Source organism: Taeniopygia guttata, chromosome 3 (genome assembly GCF_048771995.1).
Source record: "Taeniopygia guttata chromosome 3, bTaeGut7.mat, whole genome shotgun sequence".
In the NCBI taxonomy this organism is placed as follows: domain Eukaryota; kingdom Metazoa; phylum Chordata; class Aves; order Passeriformes; family Estrildidae; genus Taeniopygia; species Taeniopygia guttata.
The window spans coordinates 13,025,627-13,050,853 of NC_133027.1; the positions used below are offsets into that span (position 1 = coordinate 13,025,627).

The window sequence follows — 25,227 nt, forward strand, 5'->3', positions numbered from 1 at the left end:
GCGGGAGCGCCCGGCCGGTGAGGGCCCGCGGGAGCCCCGCCGCTCCCGCTCCGCCCGGCCGAGCGCCCCGCCCCCACACCCGAAAATGGCGCGCGCACGGAAACGGGCCCCGCGGGACGCGGAGCGCGCAGGCGCCGCACTCGCGGCGGCCGCTCTTCCGCCCGCTCCGGCCCGTCCCCCCGCGTCCGCCGCGCCGCGCCGGGATCGGGAGCTGTCCCAGGTAACGGGGCGCGGAGCGGGCGAGGGGCGAAGGGAGGGGAGACAAGGGACGGGCGTCCCGTGCCGGGATAAGATCCTGGCGGGCGCTGTCCGGGCGCGCCGCGCTCTCTGGACAACTGGGAGGGAGGGAGGGGAGGGCGGCCTGGCGGCCGCAGGGCGGGACAACGGCTGCACCCGCTCCTCCCGCTCGTCCCGTGCCCCCGCTCCTCCTGTGCCCCCGCTCCCCCGCTCCACCCGCTGCCCCCCGTGCCCCCGTTCCTCCCGCTGCCCCCGCTCCTCCTGTGCCCCCGCTCCCCCGCTCCACCCGCTGCCCCCGTGCCCCCGTGCCCCCGCTCCTCCCGTGCCCCGCTGCCCCGGCCTGGCGCCGCGGTTCTGTCGCAGGTGGCTCTGCGGGGCAGTTAGCGGCCGGAGCTGGCGTTTGTCACCCGCTGCCCCGTGGGTGTGAGCGCTCCCTCGGGTGCCCGTCTCGGACGGCGGCCGCACGGGCGTTCCAGCCGCCAAGGGACCCGTGTCTCATTGCTAGGGGGTGAACGAGCCTTCCGGGCCGGTCGGTGTTGGGAAGAGCAACAGGTAGTGGTGGACTTGAGGGGATTTCTGCCCCACTTTCATTTTCCCTGTCTCTAGAAGAGGCAGAGCTGCCCTCGGTGCCGCAGTGCAGTTCTGGGCTTCTCAGTACAAGAGAGAGATTGAGGTCCAGTGGAGGGCTGTGAAAGATGATTAATGGACGGAAGCATCTCTCTTATGAGGAGAAGGCTGACAGAGTTGGGCCTGTTCAACTTCGAGAAAAGATTGCTGAGAGGGGACCTCAATCTATAAATGTCTAAAGGGAGGGTGTCAAGAGGATGGACCAGGCTCTCCTTGGGAGTACCGAGCAATAAAACTGGAGGCAATGGGCAGAAACTGATGTGCAGGATGTGCCACCCGAACATGAGAAGGAATATCTTTACTGTGCAGGTGATCACCAACTGGAACTGATCGCCCAGAGAGTCTGTGGAGTCTCCCTTACTGGAGATACTCACAAACTGCCTGGACGCAATCCTGTGCTATGTGCTCCAGGATGACCCTGCTTAGGCAGGGAGGTTGGACCAGATGACCCATTATGTCCCTTCAGCCTTACCCATTCTGTGATTCTGTGGGTCAGGCAGTGCTTCTGCAGTGTTTGATGGGATGGTATAGGCTTCTTATGCACTGGCTGCAAATGTATTAGGGGAGGAGTTGTTAACATCAGACATACAGTCTAACATGGAACATTGCCTCAGATAGTCCCAAAAATGTAAAGCACTCCACTGCTGTGTCTTGAAGACTGGGCTTCTGACTTCAGCCCTCTGAAATAATACCTCCTTTTACAACACTACTTGTTGTACTTCCTTCATTATTATTAACTGTTAGTGTTAATTTGGAATTTTATTGCTGTTTTTGTGACTGTTAAATGTAGTGCACTATACATCAGCTAAAGACCTCAAGTATTTTCTTCCTCTCCTTACCATACCTTGTGTTCATCCTGCCATAGGTCTGCTCAGATGTCTTTGCTTTACCTCTGTTTTGCCAGCTGGGTGAAAGGCAGGGTTATAGCTGAGCTGCGTCCAGAGTGTTTAAAGTAGATGTCCCACAAGACAGATGGGATACCTTTCTACCTTATGTGGATACCAGGCCAGCGGGGGCTGCTAGAAAGCCCGTGGTGTAGCCTTGGTGACAGCGGGTTGGTTGTGTCAGCCCTGTATGAGCCAAGCTGTGACCAGCCAGGCAGGGGAAAGGGAAACAGTTGTGGAACTCCATAGCAGTGAACACTGTGGAAAGACAGGTAATTGATTGAGTTGGAACATGGGTGAATATCAGTGGATGCAGCCTCTGCCTTCCTATCCTTTGATGTGTGCAGGGTAAGTACTTTCCTAACATATTGTTTTATACAGGACATTTGGGACTTGGATTTTTCTTTTATGCTCTCATTATATGCATAACAATTGCTTGTTGTAATTTGAAGTGATCTGTTGATTGTTTTTATAATTGAATATGTCTTGCCTGCTCCCAATTATAGATCCAGTTTTTATTCCTAACTGTATACTCTTAATGTTCCATGATAGTGAAGTTTAAGTTTTACTAAATCAGTACTCTTGATTTCTCTTCCTGAATGACTGTTGGGTTCTTGTTTGAATTATTAACTTGACTTTGTCATCACAAATTTCCATTAACATATTCTTACTTTATGTTGTAATATACTAAAGTATATTTTATACTTCAGATTTTAGGAATGATACCTGATCCGTTAAAAAATCCTTTTGTTAACATTTGTCAATAATGCCCTTTGTTGGCTTCTCAGTAGTCTATTATATATTTTTAAGTGTACTGATGTATTTTTTTGCCAGTTTAATTGCATACTTTAATAACCTTCAGATAGCTTGGATCAGCTGCTTTTCCTTTGCCTTGAATAGTAATTCCCAAACTGTTGTTAAAGTTAGGGTAAGTAGTGCTGAGACTGAAAGCAATAGTTTTTTCAATTAAAAACTTAATGTAGAAAATCAGGGGTGCTTTGGTGCAAGAGTTTTGGGAGCTATTAATGTAAAAAAAATCTTTTCCTGTCAAAAATATCAAGATGACATGAAGATAAAATTCAAACATGTCATTTTCTGTGTATTTATTTTTTAAAATGTTGGTTATTTCTTCCTCTGCCTTTTAAAACCTTGTGTCTTGTAAAATCTCAGTAATGCGTTCCTTGTGGTTGTGGTCGGTTTCTTGCTCCTTTTGGGTTTTTTGTACTCAGGGAAGGTTCTGCATCCACTGATATTTGTCATAATTTCTGAGGCTGAGTTTCCTTGTAGTTCCAGTTAAGTTTTGTTTTCAGTACTAGCTCTTTAACAGTTTTGAGGTGCTGACAGTTCTGTTTTTTGCCTTCCTCATAATTAGATTACATGAGATTATTTTGTTCTGTTTTCCTCTCTTACACTCTCTTTTCCTTAAATGTTCAAATTGTATAGCAACGGAACTCATAGCCCTCATCTTTAGTTTGGCTCTTATTAATTACAACATTTAAAGCTTATGTTTCCCCTTCTTTTTAGAGGAAGATTTTAATGGAACAGCAGATTCCATGAATACTTGTCTTCATATTTGGGTGATGGATGCAAAGAGTTTGCAAGTCACTGTTTCCTGGTCTGAGTAATTTGAGCATGAAGCCATGTTTTTGTAGTAAACCCAGAGTAGCATAGCAAAAGATATGTAAGCCGAATCATGAAGTTTTATTTGCTCCTTGAGTTCCTTGTGTGTTGTATTAAACTACATAACATAAAGTGGATATGGTAGCTTTACTGTAAATACTTAATAAGAATCATCATTATAATAATAATAGTAATAATAATGATCAATAATAAATATAATCATCCTTTTTCTTTTCCTTCTGTAATATTTGATAAAGAAATCCCTACCATACAAAGTTGTTGCTGGAGTGTCAGGTGGCAAGTTTATTGCATTTCTGCATTTTCTTTGAATTTTGTACATTCCACATGATGGAAAGGGATTAATACTGTTTTTTCTTTATCTTTTAGATGCTATGCCATGGAAAATTAATAAGGGGATTATAAGACACTGTTTATAAAGCAGTCAACAACATATAGACTAGAAATTAGATATTCTTTGTAATGAGGTAGGAAATTTTGATGTCTCGTGTGTCTCTTATAATAAATGCTGTTCTCTGTGATACTTGGTAGTTTAAGCTGTCTGGCCTCTTGTCAGTTGAATTCAGGCAATAGTTTTACCAGAGCATTAGGCTGACAAAAGGAAACTGCTCAGAAAAGCATCTCTTTCTCCGCAGTGACCCATGCATACAGATCTGTATGGTGAAGTGTTTAGGAGCTCGCCTAACTAACGTTAAAAAAAAGTTCTTTCCTGCATTACTTTTTCATAGAATCAAAGACTTGAGGTGATTTATTATTTTGTTGTGTAAAAAGCTGCTTGCTTTTTACACGGGATGAGGGATGAGACAGAATGAGAAGAGAGAAAAAAGTCTGCTCCTCTCCATTGCAGCACAAGTTCTTGCGACTGAAGTTGTGCTTCAGCAGTCTTTATTTCATTGAGTTCTCTGTAGATTCTCAAAGTAACTAATCATAAAACAGAGAGAATGTGGAGCAAGACCCACTGAGAAGCTCTGGGAGGGCTTTGCCAAGGGAGCCCCTGGGGTCCTGAGGCTGTGCACTGCACAGCTGGACCCGCTGTGCTGACCTGCCTGGATTTCTCACAGAACGTGTCACCTCCCTCCAGGAGATCACGTCAGGAGCTGTTAGGCTGACCTGTATGACTTCTCTCCTGCATTGTCCCATCTGTCCCAAGGGACAAGGAAGTGTTTGCTTGTTGTCATCACCTGTATCCATGACTAGGAGTCTTCTGGCCTCCAAGCCCCCAGTATGTTTAGACATGTGTTACAAACTTTGGGCATGCTATGTCTTTAATGCTGGTCATTCTTTCCTGCACCCTACACATTTTTATTTTTTTTTTAATAAATAAGCAGCCTATTCTTAGGCCATGTGTCATTCAGTGGTCTTTCTATAGGAGTGAATGTTAAAGTACATTTATTGCCTCTGAATTTTCCTTGAACTGGTGCTGTGCATTAAAGTTGGTTGTCATCTTTCTTACAGGGGAGCTGTAGATGAAGCTGAGTAGGCAAACCTAATCCATTTCAGAAAAGTTTTGATATCAGAAAACTATGCAACTGATAATAGTTTTAGCCTGTTTTAGATATTTAGCAGTAGCTGCTTTAACTGCTGACAAATAAAAGGATTGTGTATGGCATTTGTGTAAATAGCACCTTGCTTCTACTGAGGGCAAGCATGCCAACTTCTGTATTTTGTGTAGGTCTTTGAGTCTGTAGGTATGAAGAATGTAATATGTACTTTTGAGGGAATTAAAACCCATACCATATGCTTATGATTACAGAAAATACAAGATTTTTGTATTTTTTAGTAAAGCTTGTTACTTTTGCAAGATTCATTTCAGACCAGTCCTATTAGTGCTGGAAGACTGTGCTTTATTTATTGATTTGTAGAGAAAATTTATACATGTGTCCTCTATATAAAGAGAATAGTTATCCTTTATTAGGAGCATTTTGTTTACCGTGATAATTTTTTACTAATTTGTAGTGTAAGAAACAGCTCAGGAACAGAGGTATGAATCTAAATTTTCCTTTATTCTAGTTTTATGTGTTCCGCATATTAATTTTCTCAGCTTTTATCAACCACAAATAATTAATGCACTTCAGTTTTGGCCATACAGCTGACTTTAATCAAACCTGTATTGATGCTGCTGATTATACTATGTTAGTTATGTACTTCTTACCACTAATCTTCGACTCCATTTCTAACTAAAAAACAATTCTAGCAAGTATTCCAAAGTCTAATGTACCATGGAAAACAGAATCAAGGTTGATTTTAGTTATTCAGCTTGATTAGAATAATGAAGCTGTGTTTCCTTTGTTTTGATTCAACTCCTTCATAGTAACCGTAGCCTTAAGTTACTGAGATTTAAGAGCTGGGAAAGCATTTGTTGCAATGTTTGCTATGAGTTTAATATTTGTTTTACCAAAGTAAATAATTTGGTATTTCTGTGCATCACCTGTGGATGTGTTGTCACCTAGATAACTGAAACCTGTAATATTTCATTATTTTCATTTTTCAGTACTCATGGGTAAGAGAAAGGAAGGAAGTGTTTTAACTCCTGGGTCCCAGAAAAGGCAGAGAAAAGAACACACAGATGTACATAATGATGTGTCTAATGAAGAAGAAACTTTAGAATTCTCAGCTAATAGTAGTGCCCCTTCACAGCTGGTAAGTATAAAATGTCATAGAGATGAAGATACAAGAAAAGTTCTGTGCCTATTGAAATAAATGTCTTGGATGTAGGCATCAGTAGAAGAAAGTAAAAGAAACTAGGGATACTGTCTGTGGTAAGGACTTCTGCATGAGGTTATTCTTTTTTTTTTGGGTCATCTATAGTTATAATAGATGACAATTAATCATAATATAACAATATTCTGATTTAATAGAAGGAATACTACTGAAGATGCAAAGTAAATGAAGGAAATGGATTTTGATAGAGCTGTGGTATATTTCAGTTATGGTTGTAGTAAAGGCAGACAAAATATTTGGAAAACTATTTTATTTACTAAAAGAAGTGCCAAATAATTGTTTATTTTGCATTGCTGACACTTTCAGATATCTGAAAAAACATCTAGTGTTTGAAATGCAAATTTTGATGGAAAAGAAACTTGAAAACAGGAATATTATTTTGTCTGCTTTTCTTTTAGTAGTTGGATTTTAGTTTGATAAAAGACCTTAAAAATTATTTTTGAGATTGCAAATACTGTCCTGTGTATTTAGATTGGACATTAGGAAGCATTTCTTTACCAGTGGTAAGACATTGGACCAGGCTTCTCTGAGGGGTTGAACCTCTCTGGGTGCCAGGTGTGCACCAAAACCACTCTGTCACTGGCCTACTTTCCTAGACAGGGGAGAGAAAATACAACAAAATGCTTGTGGTTGAGATAAGGGCAGGGAGAGATCACTCCCCAGTGACTTCTATGGGCAAAACAGACTCAGCCTGGGGAAATTAACTGAATTTATTTACAATCAAATCAATATTTGAGAGATAATGAGAACCCAAATCTTAAAACACCTTCCCTCCACCTGTCCTTGGCTCCTCTTCACTCCCAATTTTCTTCTCCCCCCAACCCAAGGCACGGGGAGTGGGGGCTTCAGTCAGGTATGTTGTCTCTGGCACTCATTCCTCTTCAGAGGGAGGAGGCACATTCGTTCTGTGCTCCAGTGTGGATACCTTCCAGAGGTAGCAGTCCCTCAGGAGCAGCCTGTTCCAGTGTGGGTCCCCGATGGGCTCACAAGTCCTCCCAGCAAACTGCTCCAGTGTAGACTTTCCATAGAGTCACAGCCTCCTTCGGGAATCCACCTGCTCCAGCACAGAGCTCTCCATGGGCTGCAGGTGGATCTCTGCTCTGATGCCTGGAGGACCTCCTGCCCCTCCTTGGTGTCTGCAGAGCTGCTTCTCTCACATATTCTCACTCCTCTCTTCTCTGGCTGCAGTTGCTGCAATTGCAATTTCCCTTTCCTGGCTCTTAGCCTGGAGACACTACTGCTGTTGCTGATGGGCTCAGCCTTGGCTGGCAGTGGGTCTGCCTAGGGGGTGCCTGGGGAATGGAAATGGCTCTGTCAGACATGGGAAAGGTTCTGGCAGGTTCTCACGGGAACCACCCCTGTAGTTTCCTGCCCCTGCTACCACAACCCAAAGCCAGTACAGCTTCCTAGAGAGGTGGTTGGTACCCCAAGCCTGTCAGTATTTACAAGACATTTGGACAATGCCCTTAATAACATGCTTTAACTTGGTCAGCGGACTGTGTGGATCTATTGTCTTAATATTTCACGTTGTATTGATAGTAAGTTACTAATAGGGAGAACTGAAAGTTGCTGTGTGTAAGGGATCAGCTTTGGTAACTTTTTATTTTGCTAAATAACTGTTCTATAGCAGCGACTTTATGCAGTGCTGTGAAACCCTTCTGTTTCCTTGTGGCTTGCAACAACCAAGGTTTTGTATCATACAGTCTTACACTTCTTATTATGTTTAAAGTATATAAACTTAATCTCATTCAAATGCATATATAACTTGAGTTTAATTGTTCATTCTTTAGCCTGATGGCGAGGTTGGGATAATTGAAAGTATCCAGCTGAAGAACTTCATGTGCCATTCAAATCTGGGGCCTTTTCAGTTTGGATCAAATCTCAATTTTGTTATTGGAACCAATGGAAGTAAGTATTAATTGCATAGCATCTTTGTCAAAGAACGCTTCTGTTAATAATGTAGAAGATGTAGTTTTTTATTTAAAAAAGAATTACTGGCCATCTTTTAGGTGTGGACAAGGATTCACTTTTTAAATGAAGTACTACACTGGTCTATCCCAGTACTTAAAGGCTGGTGAGCTAGGTCTTAAAATTGGGGATTTTTGCAAAAGATAATGTGAATATAAATATTTTAATTGCTAAATAATGGATAAATTTTTATTTGAATTGAATGTACTTACATGTTTATTATTAAATGCACTATAATTGTCCAAGTGCCTGCAGTGCCCATCAATGAGTTTGGAGAAGCCACAGTGATTGTAGTGGGGGGTTGAAGTATTGCTGATAGTTGCATAATGCTAAACTAGATCTGAAGCACATTCAGCAACATCCTGCTTCCTGATGGTTTGAGCTTCCTGAGGACATCCAAAATTTTGAGAAGCTGTTGTAGTTACCCTGGAGAAGGAGGGGAAGGTGTGTCCTCTCTCAGTTGGCTCTGGGAAGGGTGAAAGGTGTAATTGTGAACAGTTGCTGCTAGATGGCTCCCGCAGCCCAGGGATGATGGTGGTGCCGCGTGCCAGCAGATCCGTCATGTCATATCATGTCATTTATCGTATCATATCTTATCAGCCAGCATTGCAGAGTACTTCAAAATTACAGCCTTAGCCCAGGCCCCAAAGGTGATAAACACCAAAGTAGGGAGCGAATGCTATGAGGAAGGTGGTACATGATTCAGCTCTGAGAACCAGCACAACAGCTCTGAGAGAAAATAAATCAGCACTGTGATCAGCAACTATTAAGCTAATATCATGAATCCTTAGAGCAAATTTGTTTTAACATACTCTGGTCAGTTATATCAATCCATTGAGCCCCCCATTGGGTGCTTGAAAGGACTGTTGTCATTTAATCCCTTTTGGCAAATAAATATCATACAGCCACTCACTCACTTCCCCATGTCCCCCAGTGGGATAGGAAGGATAATTTAAAAAAGTAAAACCTGTGGTTTGGAGTAAGAACAGCTTAATAATTGAAATAAAATAAAATATAATAATTACTGTAATGAAAATCAGAAAGAAAGAGAGGAATAAAATGCAAGAAAACCAAGTTATACATAATGCAGTTGCTCACAACCAGCCCATCCGTGAGCAGCAATCAATGGCTCCTGCACAGCATCCCCCAGTTTATGCGCTGGGCATGACGTTCTATTACATGGAATACCCCTTTGGCCAATTCGGGTCAGTTCTCCGGGCCAGGCTCCCTCCTGCCTCTTGTGCACCTCCTCAGTGGCAGAGTATGAGACACTGAAGGGTCCTCAACTTTACTGCTTAGCAACAACCAAAGCATGAGCATGTTATCAGCATTATTGTCATGCTGAACCCAAAACACAGCACAAGCTACTAGGTAGAAAAGGACCTCTATCCCAGCTAAACCAGGGCATAGAAACTAGTATAGGAAAAGGAAGTGATACCTATTTATACCATCTTGTTTCTTCTGGAGAAAGAATTTAAAAAATAAACATCAATTTTGAAAGAGAGCTCAAAACCTTTCAGATAATTAGATAAATTGTAATGTGTGTTTGATTTCTTTTGTTGTATACATGTTTTCAGTCTGCTTTTAAGAAAGGGGAGATTCCTTCCTTCTGATACAACATTTTTTGCTAAATAGAAGTAAGAAGTTGGCTCAGCATGTTGGGTTTTTTTAGGGAGAACCTTGAAAATGGCAGATACTTTACTAGCATTATTGTTATTTTATATGTTCAATAAGGGCAGAATTTGGACTTCTAATGCATGAATATATAGCAAGTTAAAAACTGTAATATGGCTGGAGTAGAAATTACAATATCTTCTCTTTAAAACAAGTTCAATGCTTCAATTACAGGTGGAAAAAGTTCTGTATTAACAGCACTAATTGTTGGACTTGGTGGAAAAGCCACTGCGACTAACAGAGGTTCCTCATTAAAAATGTTTATTCAGAAAGGAGAGACGTAAGTTAAACTTTAATCTAAAAGTTGCATTTGTAGTTGTGATGGATGTCATTGAGGTTAGCTTATGATTTTCTGTTTACACTAATTTTCTGCATCTTCTTATGAAATCCACCAGCCTTGAATGAAAAGCATAACGCTGAAGAGACCATATTTAAACAACACTCTCCCCTCGCAAAAAACCCGCAAACCCTGAAAACAAAAAACTTCAGAAGTTTTACCACTAGTTTATCATTATTTCTGAATGTTGTATTTTGAAACCAACTGGAAATTAAGCTCCAGACAGCTGGTCTCTGTCCCCTTCAGTGAGAGAGAGATAAAGGTGGAGATTATGCATTGAAATAAAAATGTGCTGAAAAAAGCCATCAATGAGATAAGGAAAACAAATGCTAACAGCAACAATACTAATAACAACAGTGTATAAAACAGGGTGTTTGCAAGCAGAAATGCTCACTGAGTCTGACTCAAGGCGACTGCACCACAGCCCGAGTCAGACATCTTCTGAGACAAAGAAAATGGCAAATGGAAGTGTTTATGCCCCTGTGGTGAAAAAAAAGGAACAGCGGTGCACAAATCATCCGCACCCACATTCCCTCCCCAAGCCCAAGACAAGAAAAACAATGACACACCAACCCCAGCGTAGGACTGGAGCCATCCCACTGTTTCACTTGCCATCCACTTTCCCTGGAATAAAGTAACAAAATGGTGGCAGTTCCACTTCATGCTCTCCTTCTCTCCAGCTGAAGCTGTGGCCCCATGGATGATGCGTGGGGCACAGAGTAACAACACTCAAATGGCTCTGGGTTCTGCCCCTCACAGTAATGGCAAGAAAATAAGCTCTGTCCTACCTGAAACTTAGGCACTGAACTAGTTAACATAGCCGTAGGTTCTCTATATTCCCTGCTCTTGTGTATTACTTCCACTCTGCAGTTGAATATCCTACAGAAAAATGAAGTCCACTAGAAAAATTCATAGGTGACTAGTTATCATTGTTTTACAAGCAGTGAGGTTAATTATTTTTCAATCTTTCTGGTGATGTGGATGAATATAAAGACCTTGACTTACAGCTGGATATTTGAACATTCAAAATGCAGATTCATGTCTGCTCTGAGGGTGGAGATAACATGTTTAGGGAAACCATTAAAAAGATAGGAGGTTTGTGAGTTTATATCTACATGAAGCTGTTATTCTGAGTCCCAGTCTTTTACTTTCAGAGATGCATAAGAGTAAAATTGTTGTAGTACTTGCCTTATGAATATGAAGTTAATGTTTCAGCACTCACTGGAGAAACAAGAAATAGGAATTTGGAGCTGAAATCGCATCTCATCTTTTCTAGAAGAATGGCTTAAGCATTCTGCTATAGAATATTTTGGTTAAGCTGTAGAAGCCAGACAACTGTATACAGAAGCCAATTTGAAAAAAGAACTACCAAAAAGCAGCTTGATTCTGATGAGAAAAGAAGATGGATGAAATCTTCTCTCACAAATATTTGATTTTGGCTCATTATTTAGGTGAAGCATAGGAGGTGCAAGCAGTCAGTGTATGGCAGCAGTGTGTCTGTCATGGTTATGGAGAAGCGGGCTGGAGTTTCTGGCAGTATTTGATTCCATACCACCCACATCATGGCAGGGCTGTGGTGTCAGCATGAGGAAGCTGCGGCCAAAATCAGCTTTTGCTTTTCCCAGGTTCAAGGGGAGGAGTGTGTAGGTGTCAGGGTCAGCCCAGCAGACTTTGCCTGTCTCTGCCACTGGCTGTCTGTCTTGGTTTAGAGACAGATTTAGGAGAAAACACTCTGGAATGAGTGTCTCCTCTGAAGGGAATGGCTTCAGTAATCCCTTTTGCCAATGAGAAAATGAATACCAGTGGGTGAAACTAAAAAAACCCTGTTTATTAACTAACTAAGTGCTTGCATGGCATGAAAAAAAATGAATAAATGCTAGATATTGAACTTTCAGAACCTTACTCCCCCCCTCCCCCCCACTGCAACAAAAAAACCTCAGGATGCTAGGGGGAGAAATAAACAGGCTGGCTGCATGACAATGGCAGGACAGAATGGTGGCTGGCTTTTGTCTCAGGGAAGAGGAAAAAATTAATGCAGTGGCTTGGGCAAAACAGATGGGAACCTGCTGGTGTTGGTCCCCTCCTCACTGCAGATGAAGCTGGTGAATTTTGGTGTCCTTTTTCTTGTTGATTCAGCTTTGCACGAGGTTTTGGACTGGCTGGAGTGACCACTGCTGCCACTCTTAGTGGTTATCTGATCTTGGACCAAAACCAAGCTGAAACAATTCAAGAAAAACAAAATAACCCAAAAAAAACCAACCAAAAAAAAAAAAAAAAAAAAAACCACCACCAAAATACCCTGCAGTCCAGTAGAAAGGTGTGGTGGAGGGGAAAAAGGAAACTTCTTGCTTAAGCTACTAAAAGTCGAGTTAGCTGAGCAACAAAGCAACTGCTGCTCTGCACAGCACCCGGCATGCTGAGGAGTGAGCCTTGAACACCAAGTGCACACAGGGGCCCCCAGGGCCCACCTTAAAGCCACAGCAGCCATTTCCGGCCATAAAGCAGGCAATCAGCAATAGAGCGTCATCATGAAATCACCCCAAGACACGGCCCCTTTCCCCTCCTCCGAGCCACGGCTTTTCGGGTTGGTGCTGAAAGACAGCTCCGGCGGGCGCAAGGTGCCGCTGAGAGAAGGAGAAAAGGGAGGGAACAGCAGCGGGCGGAGCAGAGCCCGGCCGAGCCGTGCGGAGCCACAGCCACAGTGCAGCCACTGCAGCAGCCGTGCAGCACCGCCGCTGCCAGCAGCCGTGCAGCACCGCCGCTGCAGCAGCCGTGCAGCACCGCCGCTGCCAGAGCCGCCGAGCGCTCCCGTCCCCTCGTGTGCAGTCAGGCCCAGGAAAAGGGTCCCTGACCTGATTCAGGGCCCTGTCAGGTCCCACCAGGCTCTGCCTTGTCCCTGTTTTCCCGTTGTTTTCGGGCTGGGGAAGAGGAAAGTTAAGCCACGAGCATCCCTGACACGGTGCCTTTGGTTTCTCATGCACTACATGGCCCAGCACGAGGCCAGTTGCATTTTGACTTTGAGAAACCATGCCAGAAGCTGTCTTGGGGAAGTATTTTTGTTTAGTGGTGAATACCCTTCTGTGGGTAAAACACTCTGTTTTGTACACTCCTACTAATATTGTGGTTTTGAGATTTTGCAGTAAATTGTGATTCCATTTTTTTATCTCTACTGTTGTTTCCTCCACTGTGGGAAGGGGGTGGAGGAAAGGGGGCAGCTTGAGTGGGTTTACTTTTCCTGCTGGGTTTTAAACCAGCAATGCATCTAATCCTGTTATGGCTCAAACCAAATAAATACATGTTTTTCTGATTTGTACTGTGACTTGCAGCTGTGATTTGTAGGACACAAGACAATTTATACAGAAAATTGAAATGCTCTGGGGTTTTTTTTGTTATTTTTAGATTTGAAATTAATTTCAGGGGATTTTTTATTTATTGTATTTTATGTTTTTTTAGTTCTGCAGATATTTCAATAACTTTGCGAAACCAAGGAAGAGATGCATTTAAACCAGAATTGTATGGTACCTCTATTACTGTGAATCAGCACATTAATCAGGATGGAAGCAGAACTTGCAAACTGAAAAGCAAATCTGGTCGGTGGTAGTTTGCTTTGTTCTCGGTGTCAGAAGTTCTCTAAACTTGTTCATGGCTTTGAATGCCTTGATGTTAGTAAAAGATGAAGTTTCTCTTTTCATATAATCACTTAAGGATGGTGCAAATGTCCGTTTTTTTGTTTTTATCCCAAACGAAGTATGTCGAAAGCAATTATGTATTTTTTGATATGTATTATTTAGTATGTCAGCTGTTACATTATGTATTTGTTTTTACAAAAGTCTGCTTGCATGATGAGGCTGAACATAGTTTTTAGTATTTTTTGAGGTTTTATTGAGTTTGCTGATTTATCTAAATTTTGTCACAGAGGGTTTATGAGGCAAAGAAGGACTTCAATTATTTGAAGTCTTTCTGTGCAAATGAAAATATATTGAAAAAAAATATAATTAAAACAACCCCCTAACCAATGTTTCTAGTTTAGGTCTAAGTCTGTGTTACAAAAATATGGATTTCATTTTTTACATTTTCTGCAATTAAGAAAATACTCTGGGACATTGTACCTGTTTAATTTTTCATTTGTTTTTTTTAATCACTAGGGACCATAATTTCTTCAAAGAAGGAAGAACTCATAGGAATGCTGGATCATTTTAATATACAGGTAGTTGTTGTAGTGTTTAAATTCTGTGCAATTTAAGAAGACATTGGTATGTGATATTATAATTCTTCCATTAAAAAGAAATGTACAATTCCTTAAAGGAGAGAGTTGTACCTCTTCCATATCATTTAAAGATCAAATTAATCAGCAAAAAGAAAATTGAAATATATAACTCATGCAATGCAGAGTAGGATCCTGTCCCAGACAGATAAGTATTTGCTGTCATCTGTGAGCTGTTGAGTCATGTGTCCTATTGATAAAAGTCTGGACATATGTAGGTTTCTTTTGTATCTGGAGAGTTTTTTCTGCTGATTATTTCAGTTCTTGCTGTTTCAGAAATTTGAATATGATTTTTCTGCTAATTGAATAATAAAAGATGAGGTAGTGCTTATGAATTTTAAAATACTCAACTTAACTTAGAATTTCAAGTAATAGAAATTTCAGTTAGTATGTATTGATTTTATTTTGTGCCAATGAGTCAATTAATTGCCTTTATTGCAATACATTGACACAACAAGAATTTCTAATGCTGATTTTGTTAAATAAATGGAACTTACAGGTATTGTTTTTATAGAAGTCACGTATCCTCTTGGAAGCAGTTCCTTAGTTGTCCTTGCTATAGTTCTATTTTGTATTTGATAATAGCTGAATTTTTAAATTTTCTGTTTATTATTGGCTTTGTTTGTTATGTTTTGGTGTTTTTGAAGATGTGAGAGGATTAGCAAGCTTCATTTCACAACATTAGCTCAGTAATAAGTTGCAAGACTGAAACAGTGTGCTCACTTTCATGGGCAGTTACATGGTAACTTGCAATTAAAATAAAAAAAAATTATTTATTTTTGCAGGTAGATAATCCTGTGTCTGTTTTAACCCAAGAGATGAGTAAACAGTTTTTACAGACTAAAAATGAAGGGGACAAGTACAAGGTAAGGAAAATAATTAGCATAGTCATAAAACTTTAAAATGCTGATTGCAAATTTTTAGAGCATTTGGGAAAAAAAAATTCAAATTCCTTAATTTTAATTCCCTTTTTTGGGCTAACTCAGGTAAGTAGCTAAATACCACACAACCACTTGCTCATTTCCATTCTGTGCTGCCCACAAGCTTGGAATGGGGGAATGGGAAATGGAGAGTAAAAGTAAAAAAAAAAAATTAGAGAGATGAGATATAATTTGTGTAATAACTGAAGTGAAAGCTGGAAGGAGAGAGAAAGAAAGTGAAAAAAATAAGAGATGCAAAAAGAATCACTCACCGCCTCCTACTGGTAGTCTGAGGCCCAACCAGTGCCCAAGCAAAAGATGACTAATCCCCCTAAACCCTCTCTTACCTCTTTTTATTGCTGAGCTTGACTTTGCTGGTTTGGGCTGGGTTAGAGTTAATTTTCTTCATGGCAGTTTGTATAGGGCTACTTTGTAGATTTGTGCTGAAAACACTGTTGATAATGGGGAGATGTTTTCCTTATTGCTGTTTTTGTAACTGCTGAGTAGGGCTCACACAGAGTCAAGGCTTTTTCTTCTTTTTCCACCCCACCAGCAAGGAAGTTGGGGGTGCACAAGGCTTTGGGAGGGGTCACATCCAGGACAGATGACCCCAGCTGACTAAAGGGATATCCCAGACCATATGGCATCATGCTCAGCATATAGAGCTGGGGGAAGAAGAGGGAATTGGGGGATGTTTTGAATGATGCATTTGTCTTCCCAAGTCACTGTTAGGCATGATGGAGCCCCGCTTTCCTGGAGATGGCTGAACACCTGCCTGCCCTGGGAAATGATGAATGAATTCCTTGTTTTGCTTGGCTTGTGTGTGCAGTTTCTGCTGTATTATACTATTTTTATCTCAACTCCTGTATTTTCTTGCCTTTACTTTTCTGATTCTCTTCCCTATCACACCCCAGGGGAAAGTGAGTAAGTGGCTGGGGCTAAACCATCACAATAACATTTTCTGAGGTGGCATATCTCTTTGGCTGCTTGGGATCATCTGCCTGGTTGTATACCTCCCCAGCTTTTTGCACACCCAGCTGGTCAATTTACTGAGAGGACACAGAGTGAGAAACAGGAGGCCTCAGTGCAACAGCTAAAATAGGAGTGTATAGTCAGTATTTTTTTGATCACACTCTAAAATAAAAAACTGTAACAGTTGCTGTAAAGAAATTTAACTCCATCCCAACCAGAGCCAGTGCACTCTCTGATTGCACCAATCATCCACTTGCACAAACAATATTTTTGAAGATTCTTCTCTCTAAAGAGATGGATAAATTTAAATTTTAGGGCTCTGCTGAGTTAGTTCATTATTCAGAAATACCCCTATCAGAAATGAGTGTTTTAAGTCGCCCAAGGAACCACTGGCACTGGTATCAGCTAAAGCAGGTTTAATACTAAAGTGAAATCGTGGCTAAATTCGTTGGCAAGGTTCACTCTCCAACTTATGCAGATGCACAAGAGGAAAACTGGACTAAAACCTGAAATTAATCTAAAACCAAAATCAGCCTAAAATGATCTATGTGCGGATTAGAATGGGAAAAAGGTGAGGATGAAAAGGAGTAAGGGAGACCTTCTCATTAAGTCCCATTAATGGACCTACTTGCCAAACTGAGCTGTGGACTTGACCACAGTTTAGGCCTGAAGGTTTTGACAGTACATTAATTTAACAGTATTTAATTAGTAGCCTGCTTTCAACAATTTGACTGATGATTCTTAGAGAGTTTACAATAGCACAATGGTAACTCACTTGTAGGCCTAATTTTCTTACTAATCTAAGTACCTAAGAATCTTAAGAAACATTCATACTACAGTTGCTATGCTATGTACACACTTGTATGTAAGTAGACCTTAAGAGTATGTACAAGTTGTGTACCTGTAAAAAATTCCCTGCAGCTCAGAGAAGTACTCATATCAAATGCCTTTGAATCTTCTGAGCGGGTGAAGGGTGATCCCTGAGGAGTCGGGGGTAATAGCCCAGGCTCTGTCACCTCCTGGCAGCAGTCCTCCAAGTAAACTTGAGAGTTCTCTGGCTCACAGTGGTGTCTCACTCAGAGGGGGATGCTGTCACAGCCCACTGTGGTCCAGGAGAACTCAGTGGGTCTCACTTGGTACCATTATTCATAGGTCACAAGAGGGTGGACTTTAGTCCTGACCACAATTCAAGTCAGTAACTTTCTTTGAAAATTCAGTAACAAAAATGATGCTCCATTTGGGTTGTTAATCAGGCAAGAAAAAGAAATTTTAAAGGCTCTTCATTTAGAAAGAGGAGTTTGTCAGTCAGTGTAAGTTCCTAGGAATAGAGAGTGTTTCTGATAAACTGAAGAGGAGCTGAACCCAGCTTCTGTTCATCAAGGCTGGGGCTACCAAACATTTCAAATATCACACTGTGGCCCGAGGAGGGAGTGGAAGTTGTACCACCACAACCTGACCATTTTTTTCACTTTGGATATCATTCAACATGCAGGATGTTGGGATGAATGGTCATTCTGTCATAATTATTGAAGGTCCACTTAAGTAAGGTGCTGATCTCGCATCTACTTCTGTTTATTCCTTTTTAGTTTTTTTTGAAGGCAACTCAGCTGGAACAAATGAAAGAAGATTATTCATTTATTGGAAAAACAAAAACAAATACCCGTGTTCAGATAGAACAAGGGGAAGAGGTATGTAAAAGTTAAAGAAATTATTAGGACAGATCTGAGCAGTGAAGGAAGTACGGGAATAAAAGTGCATAGTTTTGATTTTATTAGATCTCAGTGACATTAAATTTCACAAACCTCAAATCTTTCCAAAATTTTATATTATATCACAGCTTTTTGCTACCCCTGTTTTTGAACCCCTGTTTTTTGAACCCCTGTTTTTGAACCCTTTTTTTAACCCCTGTTTTCTTTTTCAAGCGTCTTGAAGAACTTAAGCAGCTTTATTTGGAGAAGAAGGAAATTTTCAAAAGCATCGCATTTGTGAATGACATGCAAAATCGTCTCAAAGATCTGAAACATCAAATGGCATGGGCAGTGGTAAATGTCTTCCTAAAATATGTTTGTACATATGAAATGTGCTTCATTCCCAGTCTGCTGTGCACATACTAATACAGGCTTCTTTAGGTGAGTGAGATGGAAAAAGAAATAGAGCTGCTCAAAGAAGGCATCAAAGCTGAAGAAGGAAATACAGAACTCCTTCAGAAGGTAGAAGAATGCCAGGTATGTATATGGTCTAAACCATATATTACTCTAGCTGTAGTCACCCCCCAAGTCAGAGATATGTTGTGAAGGTTTTCTTGGGTATCATTGCCTTTAGAAAAGAGCAATGATTTCAGGAGACTTATGGGAGTTTTGGGATGGTTCTTAAGACTTCTGTAGGTAGCAAGAAAGAATAATTTTGTCATACATTCTGATTTGCATATGAAACACATTTTGTGCAGAAAAACAGGCATCATTATTTTGAATCTAGAATCAGAGAATAGTTTGGGTGGGAAGGGACCTTAAAGATCATCCAGTTCCAGCCCCCCTGCCACGAACATGAACACCTTCCACTGCATCAGGCTGCTCAAAACGCCATCCCACCTGGCACTGAACACTTCCAGGTATGGGACATCCACAGCTTCTCTGGGAAGCCTGTGCCATTGCCTCACCACCCCCACAGTAAAAACTTCATTCCCTATATCTAACCTAAATTTCCCCTCTTTCAGTTTAAACTCATTATTCCTTGTCATATCAATACAGATAATGAAGAATCCCCTCTCCAGCTTCCTTCGCTCCCCTTCAGCTACCCAAAGGCTGCTATGAGGTCTCCACTTCTTCAGGCTGAACAGCCCCAAAACTTTTTAGTCTATTAAAACTCCTCAAAACTTTCTTTGTTAGCCCTTATTTTCCTTTTTTTTAAAATGTTTTTATGGGTTTTTTTCTTTCTTTTAAAAAGTATTTGTTTCGCAATTGAGGCATTTTTTCTTTATGGTCAGTGTGTCTATGTAGCGATGAGGGAAAATTGTCTAGATGCTGGTTTCATTTCTTTTGATGTCATGGTTCTTCACCTTATTGGATTAAAAGTCCTGTGTTTGAATAAACCTTGAGATAGAAAAAAAGGTTGCTGTCTACATCACAGATTTGGTACTCTGTTGATTTCCCAAGAATGAACATTTATGAGTTTTCATCTTAGTATATCCATAGTGACAATGTCTTACTCTTTTTTTTTTTAAACCCAACAGAATACATTCAATTGTTAAAAATTGAAATGTGTCTGATGGATTCCTTTGAGAGATATTTGTCTTGTAACATTAAGAGGTTTTGAAGAAAATTTTGTTCCATTACTACTTGTTTTGTTGTTTTTTTCACCAAAGGTAAAAGTGAATGAAGCAGAAAAAAAGTACAAAGCAATACAAGATAAATTGATAACAGTAAGTGAAGAAGCACAAGCCCTTCATCCTCAGTGTATTTCTTTGAAGTCTGAAGTGCAGGCAAAAAGAAAAACAGTCAATGAAACTGAGGTAGGCAAAAAAACCCCTTTCAAAGTTCATACCAATTTAAAGCTATAAACTTGTCCGTGCTCTACCCATCTGGAATTCTACACCTGTGTTGGCTTCCTGACTCCATGCTGAGTTCAGAAAAGGTTCAATTTCCTGCCTGACTGGCAAGTAGTGTCTGTTCAGGAGCCCTGGTGTTTATACCTTTACATAGTTACTAAACAGTGTTAAGCTTAGGTCAAAATAGATAAATAGATGTAATTTTTGAAAATCAAGTTATGTTTGTCTGGTTTGGTGCAGTTCAGTATTTACTCAAAACTGTAGTTCTTTCAGAAATCATTTCTTCTGTTTCTTAAACTACTGTATCCTATTGCCTTGATAGATCGTTTATAATCGTTCCAAAACGGAGTTAAAACGTCTGGAAAAAGACAGTGAACAGCTACATAAACGAATTGAAGAACTGAAAAGCTGGTAAATACAGATACAGTGATTATGGTATATGTTTATTAAGATCTAGGTGGAAAAGAAGTGAGCTTTTCTGATTAATGAGAAAAACTGCAGTGATAAAAAATATTTATTTAATCTTTAGCAGGGTCCAGTTAAATACCTGAATATTTCTGATCCTGCTTCTTTACATACCAAGATTTTACCTAGAATGTCAAAAGAAGAGGCAATTGGGTAACAAAAATGGGGTTTTTTTTGTTTGTTTTTTGGGTTGTTTTGTTTTATTTTGTTTTTGGTGATAATAGATATTCTCTAGCTTCCATGATGGTGCAAAACAAATATGTCTTAAACTAAATGCAATAGGAATATAACTGGGAGGAGTTACATGTGATTAGAAATTAAAAAAAAATTCATTATTGCTATGTAGATCTTGCAACTTAACAGAATCTTAAATGTAACTGAATGAGTAAATCTTCTGTATGCTACAAGTAATGAAATTCATGTCATGTAAATAATCATTATGGTTTTAAGATATGGATGTATGTTCTTTTTCTAGTGCTAATCAGGATTCAGAGCCTGAGAAATTGGAAAGACAAAGGAGAATTGCATACTTAAGGGAACAGTTAAAGGCATTCCACAATGAAGAAATAATGATTGGTCAGCAGATGGATCAATTTCAGCAGGCTGTATCTAAGTGTAAGGAAGAACATTCTAGACTCAGGTAAGTTATGCTTTTTTTGTAATTGTTTACCTCTGTTTCAAGTTAGAGAGAATCCTTTCTTTTCAGTATCCCTTCTAATGTACTTGTGATCCCTGAGGTGTTAGGCTCCAGTTTCTTTTTCACATTATAAGAGAATAGATACACTTAGGAGTAATTACTGCTTGTATAGTTAAGGCAGCAGATTCACAGAGGCTTTGAGGCAAAGTGGTTCAAATACTAATTTAGGGCATACCCAAGATAGGAAAAACAAAGCACTCTGGCTTTGATTTGGAAACCTGAATTTGAACAATGATTACTGAAGGGGATTATGGCAATGTCAGTTGTTGTATTAAAGGATTTGAGAATTGTTCCTTATTGCACCTGGTGTATTAATTTAAATGCCTCTTATCAATTATTGTAACCAGTGCATACTGTATGTTTTGTTGAAGATCTTTGAAGACAGTGAAATTGAAACATATAATTAGAAATAAAATAAATTTATTATAATTTGTTAGAAATAAAAACGTCTTGTAGAACTGTTGCAAAGTAGTAATTTTCTCTCTTGCTTTTTTTTTCTCATGTTTCTTCAAACTATAAAATTATTATTGCATGTGTGCACCTAGCTTTACATTGAACTACTGATATCTTGATACACAATGCTATTAGTAATTGCAAAACAGGGCTTTATAATTATTTTAGTGCACTTTAGGCTCCGTAAATACAGAAAAAAAATCTGTTATCTTAGGAGAGAAAGCAGTGAAGTGCAACAAGCACTGGATGCCCAGCAGAAACAGCTGAGAGACCTGAAAGATAGTAAAACAAACACTTTGAAAAGATTTGGACCACATGTACCAGCATTTCTTGAAGCAGTTGAAGTAGCCCATAGACAAGGACAATTTAGAAAGAAACCTCTTGGACCTTTAGGTAAGAATAAGTTCTAAAACATATTTTTTCATGGGATATTTTTGTACTGCTAATGTAAATAAATAGTGGCCTTTTAGAAAACTTTGTTCTTTGAGGAACTTCAGATATATCTTTTTCTTCTGTACTTCCTGGACTAAAGGTTTTACCCGGGTAGGTTATATTTTGCTTCTGTTATACACTCACTAACAGCTACTGGCTTTCCTCATTTTCCAGCTGTTTTTGTTGAGGTATTTTACAATGGTAAACTTTTGGTCCATCCCTCCAACTCCCCCACATCCTCAAGGCATCAGAGAACTGTGCTTTGACTGCTTGTTCCTCAGTGGTTAGCACTGTCCAGGTCTTGGACAGATTTTGTTCAAAATGCCCAGTGGCTGACTTGTGGGTTTTTCAAACTTGAGATGTTTTACGTGGAACTGGTCAGACAGACCCAACTGAGATTTTGCTGGGAATCTGGCTGCTAGTTGTCTTCTGTCCAGCTCTGACAATGGCTATTATTTTCAGTTTGTGAATGGAAGGAAAGGTTTCAGCATATTCTGGAAGTAATGTGCATGGCATATACCGCAGGGTAAAAATATGTGCTACTGTAGACAGTTGATATAATGGAAATCTTCATGTTTGTTTAATTTTCAGTATAGTTGTTCCACAGCCTGCATCCTTAAAGCATTACATTGTTGACAAGCTATCTTTGCCTTGATACATTTCTGCTAAGCTGCCACAAAATTGGTACCCTAATGGAAGAAAATACAGACCTGCAACTATGTGTAGGTCTCTAGGCAGAGAAATTATAGGTTTGTGTTCTCAGGTCTGTTGTAGAGTCTTTTAATTTTTAGTCAACCTCTTAATTTTTTTTTGTACCTATGAGAAGGGTTTCTTTTAGGCTCTTAAAAAAGCCTGCAATACAACGAAACAAGAACCTTGAGTGGTAAAAATGCTCTACTGAATGTTTTGTTATGGAACACAGCACCTAAAGCCTTGCTTCGTATGTTTATTTAGGTGCTTTGATTCATCCAAAAGATCCTGAACTGATCTTGGCCATCGAATCCTGTTTAAAAGGCCTCCTTCAGGCATTTTGCTGTGATAATCATAGCGATGAAAGAACTCTCCAGTTACTGATGTCAAAATATTATAAACGTGGACATAGACCTCAAATAATTGTAAATAAATTTCAGAATAGAGTTTATGATACTAGTCAGAGGTAAGTATGTTTTCAATTTTGTTGCTTAGCCTTGATGGTTTAAAATGACTATTTGTAATTTTTTTTTTAAGAATCTCATGTGAGTTTTATTAATGGTTGTTTTTTTCTTTTTTTCAGAGGTGTTTATCATCCAGAATTCCCATCAGTTCTGACAGCATTGGAAATAGACAATCCAGTGGTTGCCAATTGTTTGATTGATATGAGGGGTATAGAAAGAGTCCTGCTAATTAAAGTAAGGCTTTATGCTTCCTGTTGTCTAAGTAATGCGTAGAGCATTTATGATGTCTTCACTAGTAATGTCTGTAATGGATAAAAGAGGTAGAGGAAGTTTTGCTCTCCTTTCTGCCCCATGTGTTTCAGGACCTTCCCTGTTTGTTTCTGGGTTGCCACTACCTTTCTGGACCTCTAAGTGGTGTAGTTTCCCAGTCTAAATAGTCCATGTTAGGAGACAGAGCCTCCTAACTGCAGTCTCATGTCTCTGTTAATTGGTGGGTTCAGGATGTGCTGCTTTTAGGTAGTCCAGGAGTTACCAAAATTTCCAACTACCCCTACCAGTTGTGCCTAGCAGCTGGTAGCTAAATTTTCTGACACTATCTGATTTCTGCTCTTAATTGATTTTTGATTTTCTGTTAGTACTGGAGATACCAGCTCCTGCAGATAAGATTACAGGTAAAATGTTGTATATGTTTTTATTTAGAGAAGGCAAGGTGTTCTCTAAATAAGCAGAACTAATGATCCTTACTTTTTGTGAATTTTACTTTTCTCCAAAATCTCTTGTCCCAGTTTATCCTCTGACATTCTTACTTGAAAGAGGCAGTTTGTGTTTTGTCTAAAGAAGAGCTAACTGTTTATCAAGCATGGCTGCCATTGAGTGGGTTACATGACAGCTGAACTTTGTAGGCTTTTCTTATGGCAGGAATGTTGGGATTGTTCTTCTTCTGCCTGAACTAACCAGTGATTTTCATAACATTATTATCTTTGAGCCCTAACTGAACAATTTCAACTAAATCTCAAAGTATTCTGTGGAAAAATTGATACATTGGAATATATAATACAATTGCCTTGGACAATGGCACTTGTGACCACTTAGTCTGGCACTGTCAATGTTGGGTTTTTTTGCCAACATGTTTCCCTGAACTTTAGTTTAATATTGTTTGATATCTTTCATACCTTGCTTTGGAAGCTTGTTTCCTCTATGTTTATTTTGCTTTTGACAGTTGAATATATCTGTGCATAGTAACCTTCTGGTTAGTGATTTTTTTTCTCCAAGGCAAATTCTAAGGGACTGATTAGACTACAGAATGACCAGTTAAACTTAGTGGGTTCTTGAGAACATAAATGTCCTACTCAGCTAAGAAAAGTAGATCCTTGACATTACAGGTAATTTTCACATTTTTCTTTTCATTAGGAATTGAAATTATTCCTGGGTGAAAACATCTAGACAGCTTTTAAATTCTCACCTTAAATTAGGGTTGCATTTCTGCTGGTATTATAAGGCCCTTTTGTTTTTCAGAATAACCGGAGGGCTCGTGAGGTAATGCAGCACAATCGGCCCCCAAGAAACTGTAGAGAAGCTTTCACTGCTGCAGGTGATCAAGTATTTGAACGACGCTATTACTCTTGCAATTCTTCCAGACCCCAGCTCCTAAGTCAAGATGTTGAAGCAGAAATCAGGTTAGCATCGTGTTTGTAAAAAGTGTGCTTGTTGGCATGAATAGTGGAATATATTTGTCTATTTGCACATACACTACTCTATAGCCTCTTCATTTTCTTTCTGAGATTTACACTTCCTTTCTGAGAATTCTAGAAAACCTTTTAATTTCAGTGCCTTTTTCTGATAGGAAAAACCTTGTGTTGTATTTAGTTATCTTTCAGCTTGTGGCATGTATATCTTACCCACCAAGCAGGGATTTTCTGTGCTCAGTACTCCAGGAAATCTAGCTACCTTCTTTTTTATGCTTGGTTAAAAAGTGTATGGAGTCAAGGCTGTTTCTTTAAAAATATGATACTTGAACAGTGATGTTCAGCCAAAGTTGTTAGCACACATCCTCCTGTTGGTTTCAAACTTTGCATCTGTGTTTCCTCAGGCTTTTGACTTCATTCATGGTGGGTGGCTTTGAGAATTCCATCACTTTTTATGATTTTAGGGGTTTTTTTCTCTCATTGCTTTCAAAATGGTAGTTGAAAAAGCAAAATGTACTTCAAAGATTACAAACTTGAGCTGTCACCAAGGAAATT

The 25,227-nt window shown here is 39.8% G+C and overlaps 1 protein-coding gene across 4 annotated transcripts in view; it reads left to right on the forward strand.

Annotated features, from left to right (window-relative positions):
* Nucleotides 1–44: 44 nt before the first annotated feature.
* The window catches only part of SMC6 (structural maintenance of chromosomes 6), a 39,263-nt gene continuing 14,080 nt past the window's right edge, over nucleotides 45–25,227 (forward strand). For 2 of the 4 annotated variants that reach the window (XM_072926346.1, XM_030270009.4), the window contains exons 1-18: nucleotides 80–220; nucleotides 3,756–3,853; nucleotides 5,878–6,026; nucleotides 7,898–8,015; nucleotides 9,924–10,029; nucleotides 13,540–13,676; nucleotides 14,232–14,293; nucleotides 15,136–15,216; nucleotides 17,829–17,930; nucleotides 18,165–18,284; nucleotides 18,372–18,467; nucleotides 19,604–19,750; nucleotides 20,109–20,197; nucleotides 20,727–20,891; nucleotides 21,616–21,794; nucleotides 22,788–22,989; nucleotides 23,107–23,221; nucleotides 24,503–24,663. In XM_072926346.1, the coding sequence (XP_072782447.1) occupies nucleotides 5,883–6,026; nucleotides 7,898–8,015; nucleotides 9,924–10,029; nucleotides 13,540–13,676; nucleotides 14,232–14,293; nucleotides 15,136–15,216; nucleotides 17,829–17,930; nucleotides 18,165–18,284; nucleotides 18,372–18,467; nucleotides 19,604–19,750; nucleotides 20,109–20,197; nucleotides 20,727–20,891; nucleotides 21,616–21,794; nucleotides 22,788–22,989; nucleotides 23,107–23,221; nucleotides 24,503–24,663 (2,024 nt within the window). In that variant the 5' untranslated portion in view covers nucleotides 80–220; nucleotides 3,756–3,853; nucleotides 5,878–5,882. Of the gene's footprint in view, nucleotides 221–3,755; nucleotides 3,854–5,877; nucleotides 6,027–7,897; nucleotides 8,016–9,923; nucleotides 10,030–13,539; nucleotides 13,677–14,231; nucleotides 14,294–15,135; nucleotides 15,217–17,828; nucleotides 17,931–18,164; nucleotides 18,285–18,371; nucleotides 18,468–19,603; nucleotides 19,751–20,108; nucleotides 20,198–20,726; nucleotides 20,892–21,615; nucleotides 21,795–22,787; nucleotides 22,990–23,106; nucleotides 23,222–24,502; nucleotides 24,664–25,227 lie in introns of all 4 variants that reach the window. The other 2 variants (XM_030270011.4, XM_030270015.4) reach the window with 2 other exon arrangements.